General features: G+C 33.6%; 1 protein-coding gene across 9 annotated transcripts in view; it reads left to right on the forward strand.

The window, feature by feature from the left end:
- LCORL (ligand dependent nuclear receptor corepressor like) overlaps nt 1–20,361 on the forward strand; it is a 182,431-nt gene that overhangs the window by 38,967 nt on the left and 123,103 nt on the right. For all 9 annotated transcript variants that reach the window (XM_081245507.1, XM_081245498.1, XM_081245501.1 and 6 more), the window contains exon 2: nt 19,260–19,325. In XM_081245507.1, coding sequence (XP_081101633.1) covers nt 19,260–19,325 — 66 coding nt within the window. The remainder of the gene's footprint in view (nt 1–19,259; nt 19,326–20,361) is intronic.

The raw sequence follows: 20,361 nt of genomic DNA on the forward strand, positions 1-20,361 counted from the left end.
ACAGCAAAGTAATTCAGATATATGTATGTATATATATATATATGTATATATATGTAAGTATATATTCAGATTATTTTCCATTATAGATTATTACAAGATGTTGAATATAGTTCCCTTTCCTATGCAGTAAATCCTTGTTGTTTATTTTATATATAGTAGTGTGTATCTGTTAATCCCATACTTCTAATTTATCCTTCCCTCTTCCCCCTTACCATACCTTTGTTTTCAATGTCTTTGAGTCTGTTTCTGTTTTGTAAATAAATTCATTTGTATTATTTATTAGATTCCACATGAGTGATACCATGTGGTATTTGTCGTTCTGTGTCTGACTTATTTATGATAGTCTCTAGGTCCATCCATGTGCTGCAAATGGCAATGTTTCATTCTTTTTTATTGCTGAGTAATATTCCTCTGTGTGTGTGTGTCTGTGTGTGTGTCTCTGTGTGTGTGTGTGTATACCACATCTTCTTTATCCTTTCATCTGTTGATGGACACTTTAGCTGTTGTAAATAGTGCTGCTGTGAACATTGAGGTGGGTGCATGTATCTTTTCAAATTAGAGTTTTCATCTTTTCTGGGTACATACCCAAGAGTGGGATTGCTGGATCATATGGTACCTCTATTTTTAGTTTTTTAAGGATCCTCCATACTGTTTTCCTTGTTTGTTTGTTTGTTTGTTTGTTGGAGTTTGGGTTATGGAAATATTAGTGTCTTTACTAGATCTATTTCCTAGCAAAATTCTTTTTATCTCAGCATTCCTCTATCTCATCACTAATCAGGAAAATCAGTTGACTTGGAACTATAAACAAAAACAAAACAATATATTTATGTACCTCACTGAATCAGCCTAGAAAAATTGACTTCTGAGGGTGCTAAAGTACCTGTCAAGATGCAGCATGCACAGCTTTCCAGGTTGTGTTGGCCATTTGTATGTCTTCTTTGGAGAATTGTCTGTTTAGGTCTTCTGCCCATTTTTTGATTGGCTTGTTTGTATTTTTATTATTAAGTTGTATGAGTTGTTTTTATATCTTGGAAATAAAGCCCTTGTCGGTCACATCATTTGCAAATATTTTCTCCCACTCTGTAGGTTGTCCTTTCATTTTGATTGTGTTTGGCTGTGCAAAAGCTTTCAAGTTTGATTAGATCCCTCAAAATGGGAAATTTTCTTTTATATTTCCTTTCATCTTAACCATTTTGGGGGAATCTTAACTTCTTTCCATAAATCCAGATGTTTGGGTGGTAACATTTTCTTCTGCCTGAAGAATTTCCTTTCACATTTCTTGTAGTGCAGATCTTCTCATAATTAGTCTTTCAGTTTTTGTCTGTCTGAAATGTCTTTATTTCACCTTCATCTTTGAAAGGTGCTTTTGTTGAATATAGAATTCTGGGTTGATAGTTTCTTTCAACACTTTAAAGGTATCATTCTGTTATCTTCTAGATTGCATAGTTTTGGATGTGAAGTGTGCTGTCATTCTCACCTATTTCTTGTGTATGTATTTTAGGGTATTACCAGTTCTGTTTAACATTAACTGGAGGCCTTAGCCAAAACAATTAAATTAAGGAGGTGGGGGGGAAGCACAGTGATTTGAAAGAGAAAATACAGTTGTGGTTTTCCACAGGTGTTTGTGTATAAAAATGTAAGAGAATCTATAGATATGTTATTAAAACTACTAGAAGAGTTTAGCAAGTTTACTGGATATAAATTGGCCACATCCATGTATACCAAAAAGAAACAAGTTTTTTTTAGAAGTTAACATTTTTAGTTGGCCATAAGAACTATAAGCAAGAATAACTCCAATAAATGATATGTTTGACCTTTGTTAAGAAAATCATTGAATGGTATTAAGAATATTTTTTCAAATTATAAAATAGTAATCTTTAACACATTGTGGTATGCACTTAGGAGTAGACAAACAGATCAATGAATGGAGAGCCTAAAAACAGATCCACAAAAAACGGTTGATAAGTTGGGCTTAATCAAAGTTACAAACCTTTGTGCTTCAAAAGACATCATCAAGAATGTGAAAAGACAACGCACAGACTTGTAGAAAATATTTGCAGATAGATCATATATCTGATAAGGGACCTATATCCATATGAACTTTTATAGCTCAATAATGAGAAGACAAATGACCCCAACTAAAAAATAAGCAAAGGATTTGAATAGACATTTCACTGAAGAACATACTTGAATTACCAGTAGCACATAATAAGATGTTCAATATCATTAATCACTAGGAAAATGAGATATCACTTCATACTCACTAAAATGGCTGTAATTGAAAAGACAAGTGTTGGTAAACTGTGGAGAAATTGCTAGTGGGAATATAAAATGGTCTAGCTACTTTGGAAGACAGTTTGGCAGTTTCCTAAAATCTTAAACATAAAAATACTATATGACCCAAAGATTTCATTTCTATGTGTACTTACCCAATAGAAATGATAATATACGTCCACAAATGCCCATAGCAGCATTATTGACAATAAGACAAAAAGTAGAAACAACCCAAAGTTCCATCAGCTGTCAAATGGATATACAAATGTGGTGAAGTACTAATATGTGCTACAACATAGATGAACATCAGACATTATACTCAGTGAAAGAAGCCAGACAGAAAAGTGCACATATTACATGATTTTATTTATTTGAAATATCCAGAAAAGGCAAATTTATAGAGACAGAAAGTGGATTAATCAGTACCTGGGGTTGGTTGTAGGAATGAGGAGACTAGATGGGCAGAAGGGTTCTTTTGGAGGTGATGGAATGTTCTAAAATTAGATTGTGGTGATGATTGTGCATCTTTGTATATATATTAAAATCATTGAATTGTATACTTACAATGAGTGAATTTTATGGTAGGAAATTATATCTCAGTAAAGTATTAATAAAAAAAAATCCAGACTTGCATTTTGGGATTGCTTAGGACATAAAGATAGCCTTACTAATCAACTGAGATGGAATGGCGCTTGGGATAAAATTAGATTTCTATATTAGACTCTTCATAAAAATGAATTCTGATAGATTAAAGAACTACATTTGTAAAGCAAAACTTCAAAATTGTATACATACACATAGAATAATTACCTATGACTTAAAAATTTTTTTCTTATACAAGAAAAAATGTACAAACCATAATACAAGATACAAAAAAAAGTTTGTTTATGCTACATTACAACAAAACAACCCCCCCCCAAAACAAAACCTCTGAAAAAAATATTAAAATCAGCTATACCTCAAAAAGCCCCCTGCAAAACTTCTGGTATAAGAGAACAAAATGAAAAATCAAGCCATAACTGGGGGGGTGGGGAAGGGTACAGTTCATGAAATTGCTAATTATTACCCAGAATACTAAAACTGACTGAATTTTTGAAAAGCCAGTGGTTCAGTTGAAAAGTGGCAAAAGGGCAATGTGAAAATACAACATTTCAAAATACGCTAAATTTTAGTAATAATTAGGTAACTGCAAATTAAAATAAGTGATTTTATTTTCACATGTGTGACAAATATAAAGCCTGGTGATACCAAGTTTTGGCGAGTATTTGTGGGAAACAGGAACTCTTTAACATTACTGTTAGAACTGTAGGATGATTCAACCATATAGTGCAGTATCTAGTAAAGTTGAAAATGTTCATACTTGAGAGCCAAGTGATTCTTCCACTTATAGATTTCTACCCCAGAAAACTCTAACACTTGGACAGGATCACACATTTATGAAGATTTTTAATGCAGTTCTGTTTGTAATAACAAAAAAAGTGAAAAGTCACACAGTTCTCAGCAGAGAAATGGATAAACTGCATGTACTTATATAAATGAACTCTATAGTCAAACAAAATGAACTAGGAATTTTGGCTTTTGGTAAGGGTGATCTAAGTTATCTAGATCAATCCTTCTGCTGAAAACAATGGAAAATGCTAGGTTAAAAAAAATTTTTTTAAGAGCTGAAAAGATAGTTGGGAATACCCAGGCTAATGTTAGAAGTAAGAAGAAAATAAGAGGTAAAAAACTGCTTAAGCGTGAAGTCATTTGTTTTATTTGTTCTTTCCTGGCTGACTAGCCAAGAGGATCAGAATTCAAGTCCTGTAACTTGTTCAAGGTAGATATCCTTATATTCCTATCCAAATTAAGCTGGGACTTTAGAGGACCTTGCCTTCAGGGTAAATGCAACCAGACCTATATCATCTTTTTTCCCTGCAGACCCAGGAGGTTGCCTGATGATCAAAGCAGGAAAAGGAAAACGTAAAGGAAGGAAAATATCTGAGATTGAACTTGTCACAGACTGGCCTTCTAACAGACCTGTACCCTGAGTCAATCAAGGAACTTCAGGCCATGAAATTGGTTGAAGTGTTGCTGTGGTCTGAATGTTTTGTGTCTCTCCAGAATTCCTAGGTGGAAAACCTAAGGGCCAAAGTGATGGTATTAGGAGGTGGGACCTTCAGGAAGTGATTAGGTCCTAAGGGTGGAGCCCTCATGATTGGGATTACTGCCCTTATAAAGGAGGCCCCAGAGAGCTAGCTTGCCCCTTCCACTGTGTGAGGACACAGGGAGAAGTTGGCATTCTGTAATCTGGAAGAGAGCCTTTACCAGAATCTGACTGTGCTTGCACCCTGATCTTGGACTTTCAGCCTCCAGGACTGTGAGGAATAAATGTTTGCTGTTTATAAGCCACCCAGTCTCTGGTATTTTGTTACAACAGCCTGAATGGACTAAGACAAGTGTATATTAGTTTTCTATCGCTGTTGTAATACATTAACACAGATTCTGTGGTTCAAGACAACATTAATTTATCTTACAGTTCTGGAGGTCAGAAACCTGAGATGGGCTTCGGTGGGCTAAAATCATGCTGTTGGCAGGGCTGTGTTTCCTTGTGAAGGCTTTAGGGGCAGAATCCATTTTCTTGCATTTTCTAACTTTTAAAGGTTGCCAGCATTCCATGCCTTGTGGTCCCCTTCCATCTTCAAAGCCAGCAGTGATCAGTTGAGTCATTCTCATAATGCCGTCTTTCATTCTGATTGTTCTGCCTCCTTCCTCCAAGTTTAAAGATCCTTGTGATTACACTGTGTCCACCATGTTAATCTCATTTTAAGGTGAGTGATTAGGAACCTTAATAACATTTGCAATCTTAATTCCTCTCTGCTATGTAACATAATTTATTCATGGGTACTGGGTATTGGAACATGGATTTCTCTGTGGAGCCATTAATTATTCTGTTTACCACAAGGTGGTTTCTAGCTGACGGTGCCCTTAGATGCTTTCTGGAAACAAATGATAAGCATCTCTGGAGGAGGGCACATCCATCCTAGGCCTTAGGGAATTTTTAATCTTTTGATGGTAAAAGCCAGTAAGTACTGAATTAAGTGCACAAAGAAACAAGGCAGGATGAGCAAGACCCATCAGACAGCAGAACCAACCCATAAAAGACTACATATATATATACATATATATATATACATATATGTACACTATATGATCAGATACTAATTTTTTAAATCACTGTGCTTACCATATTTAAAGAAGTGACAGACCTAAATATCTGCAAGAAATGGGGAACTGTAAATAAGATGTTAAATATTTGAAAAAGAACATTATAAAACTTGTTTAATTAAAATTACTGAAATCAGCAAGTCAGAGAATGGACTTCCACCTCTGACCATGAGGAAGTAAGAGGGTTTGGACTTATCCTCCACTATAGACAGCTAGGAAACTGGACTGTATATTTAAAAGAAATTTGTTTCAGACATTGGAAAACAGGCAGCACAGAACTGTGGTCCCTGAGGAAAAGGAAACTAATGATCACTCCAGCTTTTTGCCCGGAGGTAGTTTCCAGACTGTAGCATAGGTAGGATTGGCCCAAAAAGTGGTCTCACTGACTGGAGAAGACAAAGGTCAGTCAGCCTTTAGGGTGGTGTATGTGAGTGGCTGGAACTTGTGGAGCATAATACTGGAAAGGAGAGAGCTACATGGAGAAAGAGCTCAAGAAACCAGCATAGGGTACCCTTGAATCTGGCTGAAAACCACTTCATGCATATGTAGGATGACATTCTACAAGCCCTGATAAATAACACCTTTAGGAAAGGACAAGTGCCAGTGAGCTATAATTTGAACAATTTTCAGAACTTACACAGGGCTGGGAACCATTTAGTTTCCCACCAACCGGAATAAGTACAGTCATGGAATACAAGAGGTATTCAGTGGAGATCCAAGAAAACTAAAGGTAGTAGTGGAACGGCTTTTCTGCTTCTTTCCTTAAAGCCTTTTTCAAAGCCTCAAAATGATCTTCAAGTAAGTTAACTTCCTGAATGAATGAAATGTGACACTCTTCAAGGGGAAAAAAAAAAGGACTCACAATATAAAAATTCATAATGTCTGGCATCCGAATAAAATTACTTGACATGCAAAAAAGCAGGAAAATTTAGCTCATAATCAGGAAAAATATCAGTCAATAGAATTAGAACCAGAATTAACAGATAATAGAATTAGTAGATAAGGATGTGAAAACTATTAAAATTTCCTAAGTATACTCAAGAATTAAAAGGATAGCATGAACATAATGAAGAGGAAAATGGAGAATTTAAAAAGGAAAGAAATGGTTCAACAAATGGTGCTGGGTCAAATAGATATCAATATAGAAAAGAAGAACATCAGCTCTATCACACCATTCACAAAAAATAATCAAAATGGACCATAGCCCTAAATGTAAAACTTAAATTTCTAAAAGTTTTCAGAGAAGAGCTTTGCAGCCTTGGTGTAGAGAAAGTTTCTTAGAGCACAAAAACAACAACCGTAAAGGAAAAAAATGGATGAATTGATCTTCATCAAAATTAACTTTTATTCCTTGGAAGACACCATTAAGAAAACAGAAAGGAAGGCCAGAAGCTGGGAGGAAACAGCGACAACATATATATCAGACAAAAGGATAGTATCCAGAATATATTTAAAAACAAACAAAAACGCTCTTACCACTCAATGATAAGAGGTCAAACAACCCAATTAAAAATTTTGCAAAATATTTTAATAGAGACATATGAATGGCAGTAAGCATGTGAAAAGATGATCAACATCACTAATCATTAGAGAAATGCAAATAAAAATCACAATGAGATATCATGACATTAGAAAGGTTTTAAGTCATTTGAATGGTTGAAAAGAAAAAAAAAAGTAAACAAAAGAAAAACACACAGTAGACCATACCAAGTGATGTTGGGGTTGAGAAGCCATAATGTAACATTTGTACATGGCTGGTGAGAATGTAAAACGATACAATAACTTTTTTTGAATTGAAGTATAGTTAATTTACAACATTGTATTAGTTTCTGGTGTATAGCAAAATGATTCAGTTATACATATATGTTGTTTTTCATATTCTTTTCCATTATAGTTTATTACAAGATGTTGAACATAGTTCCCTGTGCTATACAGTAGGACCTTGTTGTTTATTTAATATATAGTAGTTTGTATCTGCTAATCCCAAACTCCTAATTTATCCCTCCCCCCCTTTCCCCTTTGGTAACCATAAATTTGTTTCCTATGTTTGTGAATCTGTTTCTGTTTTGTAAATAGTTCATTTGTATTATTTTTTAGGTTCTGTATATGAGTGATATCATAGGATATTTGTCTTTCCCTTGTATGACTTAATTGACTTAGTGTGATAAACTCTAGATCCATCCATGTGCTGCAAATGGCAATATTTCATTCTTTTTATGGCTGAGTGACATTCCACTGCATATATATGCATCTTCTTTATCCATTCATCTGTTAATGGATACTTAGGTTGCTTCCATGCCTTGGCTATTGTGAATAGTGCTACAATAAACATAGTGGTGCGTGTATCTTTTCGAATTAGAGTTTTCATCTTTTCTGGATATATGCCCAGGAGTGGGATTGCTGATCATATGGTAGCTCTATGTTTAGTTTTTTAAGGAACCTCCATACTGTTTTCCGTAGTGGTTGTACCAACTTACATTCCCACCAACAGTGTAGGAAGGTTTCCTTTTCTTCACACTCTCTCCAGCATTTATTTGTAGACTTTTTGGTAATGACCATTCTGACTGGTATGAGGTGATACCTCAGGGTAGTTTTGATTTGCAGTTCTCTAATAATTAGTGATGTTGAGCATCTTTTCATATGCCTGTTGGCCATCTGCATATCTTCATTGGAGAAATGTCTATTTAGTTCTTCTGCCCAGTTTTTGATTGGGTTGTTTGTTTTTTTGTAATTGAGTTGTATGAGCTATTTTTTTGTTTTTGTTTTTATTTAAGTAGCCCTTGAGTTGAGTCTATCTATCTGTCTATCTATTTATTTATTTAAGGTTGTATTGAGTCTTTGTTGTTGCGCGTGAGCTTTCTGTAGTTGCAGTGAGTGGGGGCTACTCTTCGTTGAGGTGCGTGGGCTTCTCATTGCGATGGCTTCTCTTTTTGTGGAGCACGGGCTATAGGCGCGTGGGCTTCAGTAGCTGTGGCACACAGGCTCAGTAGTTGTGGCTCACAAGCTCAGTAGTTGTGATGCATGGGCTTAGTTGCTTCACGGCATGTGGGATCTTCCCGGACCAGGGCTCGAACCTGTGTCCCCTGCATTGGCAGGTGGATTCTTAACCACTGCACCACCGGGGAAGCCCTGAGCTGTATTTATATTTTGGAAATTAAGCCCTTGTTGGTCTCATCATTTGCAAATATTTTCTCCCACTCCATAAGTTGTCTTTTCATTTTATGGTTTTCTTTGCTGTGCAAAAAAGCTTATAAGGTTTTTTTCTAGGTCCCATTTGTTTATTTTTGCTTTTTATTTTTCTGTTGCCTTGGGAGAATGACCTAAGAAAAACACTGCTATAACTTAACGTCAGAAATGTTTTGCCTATGTTCTCTTCTAGGAGGTTTATGGTGTCATGTCTTAACATTTAACTCTGCAAACCATTTGGGGTTTATTTTTGTGTATGGTGTGAGGGAGTGTTCTAACTTCACTGATTTACATGCAGCTGTCCTGCGTTCCCAGCACCCCTTGCTGAAGAGACTGTCTTTTCTCCATTGTATATTCTTGCCTCCTTTGTCGAAGATTAATTGACCACAGGTGTATGGTTTTATTTCTGGGCTGTCTATTCTGTTCCATTGACCTATATGTCTGTTTTGTGCCAGTACCATGCTGTTTTGATTACTGTAGCTTTGTAGCATTGTATGAAGTCTGGGAGGGTTATGCCTCCAAGCTCTGTCCTTTTGCCTCAGAATTGCTTTGGCAATTCTGGGTCTTTTATGGTTCCATATAAATTTTAGGATTCTTTGTTTTAAATCTGTGAAAAATATCATGCATAATTCGGTAGGGATCACATTAAATCTGTAGGTTGTTTTGGATAGGTAGTATGGCCGTTTAAACTATTCTAATTCTTCTAATCCCAAAGCATGGGATATCTTTCCATTTCCTTGAATCTTTAGTTTCCTTTATCAGTACTTTATAGTTTTCAGCATATAAGTGTTTCACCTCTTTGATCAGGTTTATTCCTAAGTACTTTATTTTTTTATGTGATTTTAAAAGGGATTTTTTTTTACTTTCCCTTTCTGATATTTCATTATTAGTGTAAAGAAATGCAACAGATTTCTGTATGTTAATCTTGTATCCTGCTACCTTGCTGAATTCCTTTATCAGTTCTAGTAGTTTTTATGTGGAGTCTTTAGGGTTTTCTATATATAGTATAATGTCATCTGCATATAATGACAATTTTACCCCTTAAAATTTGGATACCTTTTATTTCTTTTTCTTGTCTGATTGCTGTGGCTAGGACTTCCAATACTGTGTTGAATAGAAGTGGTGAGAAGAGTGAGCATCCTTGTCTTGTTCCAGATTTTAGTGGGAAGGCTTTCAGCTTTTCGCCATTGAGTATTATGTTGCCTGTGGGTTTGTCATAAATAGCTTTCAATATGTTGAGATATGTTCCCTCTACACCCACTTTGGTAAGAGTTTTTATCATGAATAGATGTTGAATTTTATCAAATGGTTTTCCTGCATCTCTTGAGATGATCATGTGGTTTTTGTCTCTTATTGAGGTGGTCTGTCACACTGACTGATTTGCATATGTTGAGCCATCCCTGTGGCCCTGGGATGAATCCCACTTGATTGTGGTGTATGATCTTTTTCATGTGTTGTTGGATTTGGCTTACTAATATTTTGTTAAGGATTTTTGCATAAAATGATATAATAACTTATGAAAACATTTTGATTTCTTAAAAAGCTAAACAACTTGGGGTTGCCAAGGGGTAGGGTGGTGGGGGAGGGATGGACTGGGAGTTTGGGGTTAGTAGATGCAAATGATTACATATAGAATGGATAAACAACAAGGTCCTACTGTATAGCACAGGGAACTATATATTCAATATCCTGGAATAAACGATAATGGAAAAGAATATAAAGAAGAATGTATATATCTGTATAATGGAGACACTTTGCTGTACAGCAGAAATTAACACAACACTGTAAATCAACTGTACTTCAATTTAAAAAATAAATTAATTTGAAAAAGGTAAACATAAACCTACCATATAACCCAACCATTTCACTATTAATTATATATACAAGAAAAATGAAAATATCCACAGACATCTGACTGGATAATTCCATACGATAGAGTATACTAGAAAATAAAATAACAGAGTAATGATACAGGTGACAGTATGGATAAAACTCAAAATCATTCTGCTGAGTGAAACGGGTCAGGCAAAAAAAAAAAAAAAATGGAGTCTGTACTGTAAGTTTCTATTTTTGTAAAATTCTAGAAAATGTAAACTAATCTATAGTGTTTGCCTAGGGTTCTGAGTAGAGGGATAGATGGATTAAAAACAAGTGAGCAGGAGGCTTCCCTGGTGGCACAGTGGTTAAGAATCCACCTGCCAATGCAGGGGACACGGGTTCGAGCCCTGATCCGGGAAGATCCCACATGCCATGGAGTAACTAAGCCCATGCACCACAACTACTGAGCCTGTACTCTAGAGCCCGCAAGCCACAACTGCTGAGCCTGTGTGCCACAACTACTGAAGCCCGCGTGCCTAGAACCCATGCTCTGCAACAAGAGAAGCCACCACAATGAGAAGCCCACGTGCTGCAACAAAGAGTAGACCCTACTCACCGCAACTAGAGAAAGCCTGCATGTAGGAATGAAGACCCAACGCAGCCAAATATGTATATAAATAAACTTATTTTTTTAAAAAGTGAGCGTGTGTTTGGAAGTGTTGCAAGTGTTAGTTTTTTTGATTGGGGTAATGGTTTTATGGGCATATGCATATGTCAGAACTCTTCAAATTATATATTTTAAATATCTGGTTTCCTATTGCAAACTAGGCACTGCAGAAGAAAAGATCAGTGAATTGAAACATAGCAACAGAAAATACCCAAAATACAGAACAGGTAGAAAAAGAACTAGGGAAAAAAGTAAACTGTGCATTAGTGATTTTTGGAACAATATCAAGTGGTCTAACAATACTGAATTGGAATCCAGAACAAAAGGAGGCCATACAAAAAATATTGGGAGAAATAATTGCCATGAGTTTTCCAAATTTGATAACAACTATAACCCTGCACAGATCCAGGTAGCTCAACTTATTTATCCCAAGTAGAATATACACATAGAAAGCCACCCAGCGCACATAATAATCAAATTGCGCAAAGTCAGTGATAAAGAGGAAATTTTGAAAGCAGCCGGAAAAAAAGGCACATTACTACAGAGGAACGAAGATGAGAAGGACTGCAGACAGTCAGGAACTTTGCAAACCATTAGACAATGGAAGGATATCTTTAAAGTGCTGGCATCAAAAGCTGTCAACCTAGAATTCTGTACCTAACAAAATGTTTTTTTTTAAGTGAAGACAGAATGATTTTTTTTCCAGAAAAACAATAGCTGAAAGAATTCATTGCTAGCAAACTTTTAGTACAATAAATATTGAAGGAAGTTCTTTAGACATAAGGTCTACACAAAGGAAAAAAAGATTATAGAGATTGTAAATATGTGCATAAATGTAGGAGAGACATTCTCCTGTTTAAAATTTCTTTAAAATAATTTATCTTTTAAAGTAAAAGTAATGTATGGTGGGATTTATAACAGACGTGGATGTAAAATATATAACCGTGGCACCGAGAATGGGGGTGGAGCATGGATATATACTGCTCCTAACATTGTCTATTAAGTCATATTATAATATTTGAAGGTAGACTGAAAAGTTAAAATGAACATTATAAATCCTATAGTAGCAAGCACTAAAAAACTAAAAGGAGGTCGAGCTAATAATAGCAAATAGTGGAAATAAAATAGAGTATTAAAAAAATCCTTATTCAATCCAAAAGAATATTGCGGGAGGTGAGAGTTGGGGGAAGTAACATATAACAGATGGAATAAATAGAAAACAAATAACAAGTTGGCAGATATAAACCCAACCGTATTGATAACTACATTAGATATTAATCATCTAAACACTTCAATTAAAAAGCAGATATTTACACTGTATTGAAATATCAACTCTATGTTTCCCACAAGAAACTCAATGTAAATATAAAGACATACGTTAAAAATTAAAGGATGGAAAAAGATATATAGTTGACCCTTGAACAACAAGCGGGTTAGGGATGTCATCCCTCCACACAGTTGAAAATCTGCCTATATAACTTGTAGTCGGCCTTCCATATTTGTGGTTCCTCTATATCTGTGGTCTGCATCTGTGGGTTTAACCACCCTCAGATCGTGTAGCACTATAGTATTAACTATTGGAAAAAATCCACGTGTGAGTGAATCCCACGTGTGAGTTCAAACCCACGTTCGTCAGAGGTCAACTGTATAAAAAAATAAAATGCTAATCATAAGAAAGTTGCTGTGTCTGATGTAACATCAGACACAGTAGACTTCAGGCCAAAGGATAAGACTTTAGAACAGGGATAAAGGGGAACATTTTTTAATGATGATGAAATCAATTCACAAAGGAGACAATATAAAAAGTATATATGCACCTAATATCATAAATTCAAAATACATGAAGCAAAAACTGACAGAACTTAAAGGAGAAAGATAAGACAGAAAACCAATAGAAATATAGAAGACTTAACACTTTGTCAGCTAGGCCTAAATGACATTTATAGTACACTCCACCCAATAACTGCAAATACACATTCTTTTCAAGTGTACATGGAATATTCACCAACATAGTACATCATGTGCCACCTGTAAATCAAATCTCAATAAATTTAAGGTGATTGTAATCTAACAAAGCATGTTTTATGATCACAAGGAATTCAGTTGGGATTCAGTAACAGACTTCTGGAAAATTCCCAAATATTTGGAAGATAAACACATTTATAACCTGGGCGCATAACAATGCATCATAAGGAAAATTACAAACATGTTGAACTGAATAAAAATGAAAAGACAATTTATCAGAATTTATGAGATGGAGCTAAAGTAGTGAATAGGGAGAAATTTATAGCTTTAAATGCTTTTACTAGAAAAGGGCAAAGGTCACATAATAAGTGCAAATGAAACAAAAATAATCATAAGGAAGAATATAATAAAGGTAGGACAGATATAAAAACCATAGAAAAGGATGAACAAAAAAATTATTGAAACCACAAGTGGTATTTTGAAAAGATCAATAAAATTGCTAAAACTTTGGCCAGAGAGATCAATAAAAAAGTAGAGGAGATAATTAAACTGATATTGAGAATGAAAGAGGGATATCACTGCAGATTGTATAGACATTAAAAGGGTAGTAGGAAATCTTTTGAACAACTTTATGCAAATAAATACTATAACTTATAAGATATAAATTGCATAGCATAACCCTGTTACCATAACAAAATGGACATTTCAATAGAAAGGATGCTTAAAATCATTAGTCATCAAGAAATTGCAAATTACAATACCCATACATGTTCCTTACAGTGGCTAAAGTTAGAAAGATTGACAGTGCTATATGTTGGTAAGGATGTGGTGCAACTGAATCTCTCATATTTTACTGGTGGGAATGTAAAAGAGTACAGCCATTTTGCAGAACCGCTGTACAATTCCTTAAAATATTAACGACAAACCAGAACAATCTTACTACTCAGCCCAGCAATAACACTCTTATTTATTCAAGAGAAATGGTAACATATATTCACAAAGACTTTTAAACAACTCAAATGTCCATCAACATGAGACTTAATAAACAACTTGCCCTATATCCATATAAGGGAATACACCTCAGAAGTTAAAAGCACTGTTGATACATGCAACAGCATGGATAAATCTCATTAACAGGTGGCTGAGCAAAAGAAGCTAGACACAAAACAATATATGCTCTGATTCCATTTATATGCAACTATAGAAAAGATAAGTCTAATTTATAATGACAGAAAATAGATTAGTGTTTCTTTGGGCTTTGGGTTGTTCCAGGAAATATACTCATATGGCACAAACATACTATTTGAGTTGACAGAAATATTCTGTGCTTGATTATGTTCTTAGTTAAATGAAAATATTCATTTGTCAAAATTTATTGAACTTTATTTTTTAAATGGGTACATAGTATTATATGACAATTTTATCTCTATAAAATTGACTTAAAAAAATCAGAGGATGTGTTTGTCAGCTGATTGTGCAATAGAGGGAATTTGTGAAGTGGAATATATGTGGTAGAAGAAATTAAATGCAGTTAAGGAAAGAGAAAGAAATGTAAAATATAGGAGAGAGAGAGAGGGCAGCATGAAGTATATTATGAGAACAACTTAAGTACTTTTGATCAGAGTCTTAGGAAGGGTGTTAACAGCAACACGTATTCACTAAAGGAGGTACTTCAGGCAGAAGCAAAGTATTCCTAGATGAATGCTCTGAGATATAAGTAATGAAGAGCAGAGACAGTGGTAAATATGTGTGCAAACATAAAACAACATAGTGTTTAGTGAAGTATATAGAGCAATAGCATAAATAGGAAGGAGGTCTAAGTCCTAGAAGGATGGGTAAAGATTTTGATTAATGTTAGACCTATATCCTAATTTCTGGGATAACCTCAAAAAGAATAGAAATAGAGGGCATAATTATCATATTGAAAGAGGAAAAACAAAATTAAACATTAAATATTCAGTGAATTCCAAAGTTTGCAAGAAAGGCGAAAAATAGAAGCTTGATACAAATAGAACAAAAACAGATAAGGAATTTAAACCCAAATATAAACTCTTAAATTTAAATTACTAAATTTTGACAAAATGTTGTAGTGTTTTAGAAAAAGAAATTCCATATTATTTAATAATACAGAAAGGTTGTAAAGAAATAATTGAAAAAGACATTATGGAAACAATAACAAAAAGTGTTTTATAGGGGTGTAACAAAAGACCATAGAGTCGAATGCAAAAATCATTGCTAGAAATAAAAAGGTTCACTTTGTAATTATATGAAGTTCTATTCACCAGGATGATATAACAATTATAAAATTATAAGCACTTAATAACGTAGCTTCAAAAACATATAAAGCAAAATTTCAAAGAAGTAAAAAAGAGAAATAGACAAAGCCACAATTTCCTAGAAGATTTTGCTTACTTTTCTCAACAATTGATAGAAAAAACAGGCATTGAAAAACCAAAACTGTAAAATTGCATCCAGCAATTTCAGAGTATCTACTACTCTTTCCAAGCATATGCAGAGAATTTTCAAAAATTGTGTATTGACCATAAAGACAGTCTCAGAAAATTTCAAGATTGAAATCATGTTGGGTATTTTCTTTTACTACAGTGTGATTAAGTTAGAAATCTATTAAAAGGATAGACTATCCATATATATTTGGAAATTAAGAACTACACTTCTGAAAACTGTGAACCTGAAAAGAAGACATAATGAAAACTAGGGAATATTTCGACTGAATGATGAGAAAATATGACTGGAATGCAGCTTATTAGATGGCAATCAGTAACTTTAAATGAAGACAGAAAAGAAGAAAAGACAGGCTGAAAGTTAATGAGCTCTTCCATTTCAGGAAGAAAAAATAAGAGCAGAATAAAATAGACGGCAGGAAGAAATAAAAGCAGGGACAGGAATTAATGGATAAGAAAACAGACATACAATAGAGAAGATCAAGGAATCAAAAAAGAATTCTTTTTAAATCTAAGAAAAAAGAGAGGGAGAGAAACTTTAAATGGCTCGACTGAGAAAAAAGAGAAATCATAAATAACTGAAGTATGGAATGAAAAGCAAAAAGGACATGACTGCTGATATTGTTGACATTAGATAGATAAAAACATACAAGGAAATGTTTTATGCAAATAAATTAGAAAATATAGTTGAAATGGGCAAGTTCCCAGAAAACTGTGACTAACATAAGAAATAGAATACATGAATAATCCTTTAACAGTTAAATAAATTTGATCAGTAATAGGCACTTCAGAAAGACTTTATTTCCATTTGGCATCCCTGGCATGTTCTTTTAAAATGTTCAAGCAAGGCATCCTACATTTCCTAATATTTTCCCAGAGAATAGAAAAGCAAAGGACATTGCCACTCATTTTATGAGGGTAGCATAACATTGATATAAAAACTTGATCAAGTACAAAGGAAATTTACAGACCAGTCTCATTAGTGAACATAGATGCCGAAATTTGAAAGGACTAATCAAGATAAGGAACCCAGCAAATATGTCTCATGATAATGTTGGGTTTTCCCAGGAATGGAAGAGGTTTGGTTTAATATTCAGTGTAATTCACTGTATCACTATCACTATATTCAGAGATTTAAGAAAGAAAAATGACATGGTTTTCCCAGGAATGGAAGAGGTTTGGTTTAATATTCAATGTAATTCACTGTATCACTATATTCAGAGATTTAAGAAAGAAAAATGACATAGTTATTTCAATAAATTCAAAATAAATTTGGTACTCAGCCTTAAAAAAAAAAGAAAGAAAGAAATGTTGCCGTTTGTGACAATGTGGATGTACCTGGAAGGTATTATGCTTCGTGAAGTAAGTCAGACAGAGAAAGACAAGTACTGTATGTTTTCACTTATAAATGAAATCTAAAAAATAAAATAAATGAATACAACAAAACAGAAACAGACTTATAGAGAACAAACTAGTAGTTACCAGAGGGAAGATGGGTGGGAGGATGGGCAAAATGTGTGAAGGGGATTGAGATTTACAAACTACTAGGTATGAAATAAGCTACAAGGTTGTAATCTACAGCACAGGAAATATAGTCAATATTTAATAATAGCTTTGTATGGAGTATAGTCTATAAAAATATTGAATTACTGTGTTGTATACCTGAAATGCAATTTTGTAAATCAAATATAAATAAACTGATTGATTTGGTAAAATTCAATATCTTTGCATGGCAGGAAAATTCCCCTAACAAGCTAAACATAGGATGAACTTCCTTAATGTGATAAGCAGTATTTCTCTTAAAGAATACAGCAAACATATTTAATGATGAAACTTGGAATGTGTTCCCATTTAGATTGGGTATGTCAAGGATGCTCACTCTGACCACCAATTTTCAACATCATAATTGAGGTCCTAGCTAATCCAATAAGGCAAGAGCAAGAAAAAAGAAAGCAATAAGGATTAGAAAGGAACAAAACTACCATTATCTATAGATGATATATTTGTATATGTAGAGCATTTCCAGATAAATTATTATGATTACAAAGTTTAGCGATGTTGTTAGATAACAAAGTCAATATACAAACATCAATTGTGTTTCTATAAGCCTACAAGAAACAAAACTTTTAACTAAGGATATCATTTACAATAGCACCAACACTGCAATATGAATAAATCTCAACAGGCTGTATGTAAGACCTTGGTCTTATCTAGTGAACAGTTGAGGAACCCAGTAGAAAAATGTAAGTCCCTGTTTGCTTTCTTTTCAGGCTTAAATCTAGGAAATATACACTGTTTAAATTCAGTATGCTTACCCCGGGGTGGGGGGCGCTATACATTTTGTCCAAAATACCACAGAATAACATCCTAAAATAGTTGTTTGCAATATTATTTTTGGAGTAAATTGATCACATCAAAATAGAATATCTTGGTAATACAGATTTGACGCTTGTTCAGTCTGAGTCTTTATCTAATAGTAAGTCTTTTCTGTAGCATTCTTGAAAGCATCCTCTGGTGGGAGTTCATTCACTCTTCTGCCTGAAATTTCCACTCATGGGAACTAGTACTGAATCATTTCACAAAGATTTTTTGAAGTACATATTTACCAAGTACCATGAGAGCTACCTTACTTTGTCAGATTTAAGACATCATCAGTTGTAAGATGCATCATTTCTTCATGTTCTACTAAATAAAAAGTCACTTTTCGACTGACACACCATTGATTTTAACATGCATCTTGAGTATAGAGGTTTTTTAATGTTTTTAAAAGCAGTTTATGATTTATAAAACATTTCTACAGAAGTATTTCTCCTGTTTTACAGTTTATAAATATTACTGAGAAAATCTGTCTTTTATTTTTCAGGTCTATCATGCTTCCTTTAGTTTTTTTCCTTCATAATTTAAGCATCCCTAAATTAGTTCCTTTTCTTGGTTTTCCATTTATTTTGCCATCTTGGTCATTTTCCAGGATGCCTTGTAGTTTATCAGTAACTTGCTTAATACTGAATATGATGCAGACTTCAATAAGAAAATTGTAAAATCTTAATATTAGTTTATCCACAAAGTAGGATACTCTGAGTTCATGAACTGGAGTCTTGTTAACTTAATAAGATTTTCAGTAATTTTTTTCCTTAAAACAAGGCAAAATTGTTGTGTTTTAATTTTTACAAGTAGGTTTAAATTTTATATATCATACTTTTCACAGCAAAAATTTCTCCCCATTGACACTTATTTACTCGTTTTTAAAATTGAGGTTAAAGATGCTACTTTTTTTAAAGTTAACATTTTTTGTAACCAGTATAAACAGTATTGTAATACATGTCTCTTCTAATTATTCTTTTCATCTCTACAAATCATTGCAAAACAAATCTGCTCATTATTTTAACCTGGGACTATTTCTAAATGACAAAGGTGTTTACATTGTTTTAGAAGTGAATATTTACATTTGAATATTTACATTTTTTTTTTTACAATCATGTAATTCCTGGTAGTCATTGTGTGACTTCTTGCTGTGTTGTATATATTGCCTAGTTCAACTTAATTCATCTAAAGGAAAAAATGACACCTCATAGTATGTTAAATATATAATTATCTGATTCATATAGAATTTATGGTTTTTGATTATTGTAAAATTAAGCTTTTTTAGTAGTTAATATACTTTTCTCTCTTTAATAACACAGGTTTTGAGAGTATTTTAGAAGGGCTTTATGGACCACGGCTACGAAGAGACCTCAGTTTATTTGAAGGTAATGTTTCTTTAAATTTTATTTAAAAATTTTAATCTGTCCATTTTACAAATGAAAAATGGTTGTTCTATACTAACTTCGTATTAAAATGAATTTGTGATCTCATTTAATTGGAAAATATTTTTAAATAAGTAAATAAAATGATCTAAATATTATTTCTATTATATAATGTAATAATGATAATTACAAAATTTAAAACAAAATTTCTATTATTACATTATTATATAATCTTTTAAAAACTTTTAGTACATTGATCAAAGTAGAAAACAAAGCTTGTTTTTGGCTTAATGGTAAAATTTAATTTTTGTTATTTTAAACATTATGTGCCCTGACTTATTCTTAAAGAGGACTTAAAAGGGTTCAGTTAAATAAATATCTCCTGTTGCTTATGATATAGGCAGCCTGAAACTCAGATTGTCATTCTGAGATACCCTGCCATGTGTGTTCAGAGTTTTAATACTATTTGTTATTTCTTATAGCCTCCTCTTCCAAACACTCTAGCATAAATCCTGGTGGAAGATTTTGATCTATGCTGTAATTGCTGTAATATAGTTTAGTTTTTTATTACTTGCTTGGAAATGTAGAGCACTACGAGAGAACATTTTTGTAGACATTTGAAATTTTATAGTACAGGTCATTCACAAAATGGGCAGTGCAAGTATAAATTTTCTACCTTGATTTTGGTACAATTATTTCTGAATCTCGTACCTGTTCAGTTTTATATGCTAATAACTCTGTTAGCTTCTATTTTTCTCTGGTACTTTCCATTCTACAAAGACCCAAGGTATCTTGTATAAATAAATCTTTTGAGTTGAGGCAATCAAAAGTTTTCTACTTATTCTTTTTTTTTTAATTAATGTTGAGCAGGATAATTGAGTTATGAACCATAGAGCTGGTATCTATGAAAGGTCATTTGTACCAACCACCCGTGTTCAGTCAGATGAATGATATCCATGCAGAACATGACTTTTAGGATGGAGACTCCAAAACGTGCCTTATTCTAGTGTATTATCATTCTTATGGCTAAGAGCTTTTT

This window comes from Mesoplodon bidens, assembly GCF_964165515.1.
Source record: "Mesoplodon bidens genome assembly, chromosome: 1".
Taxonomy (NCBI): Eukaryota; Metazoa; Chordata; class Mammalia; order Artiodactyla; family Ziphiidae; genus Mesoplodon; species Mesoplodon bidens.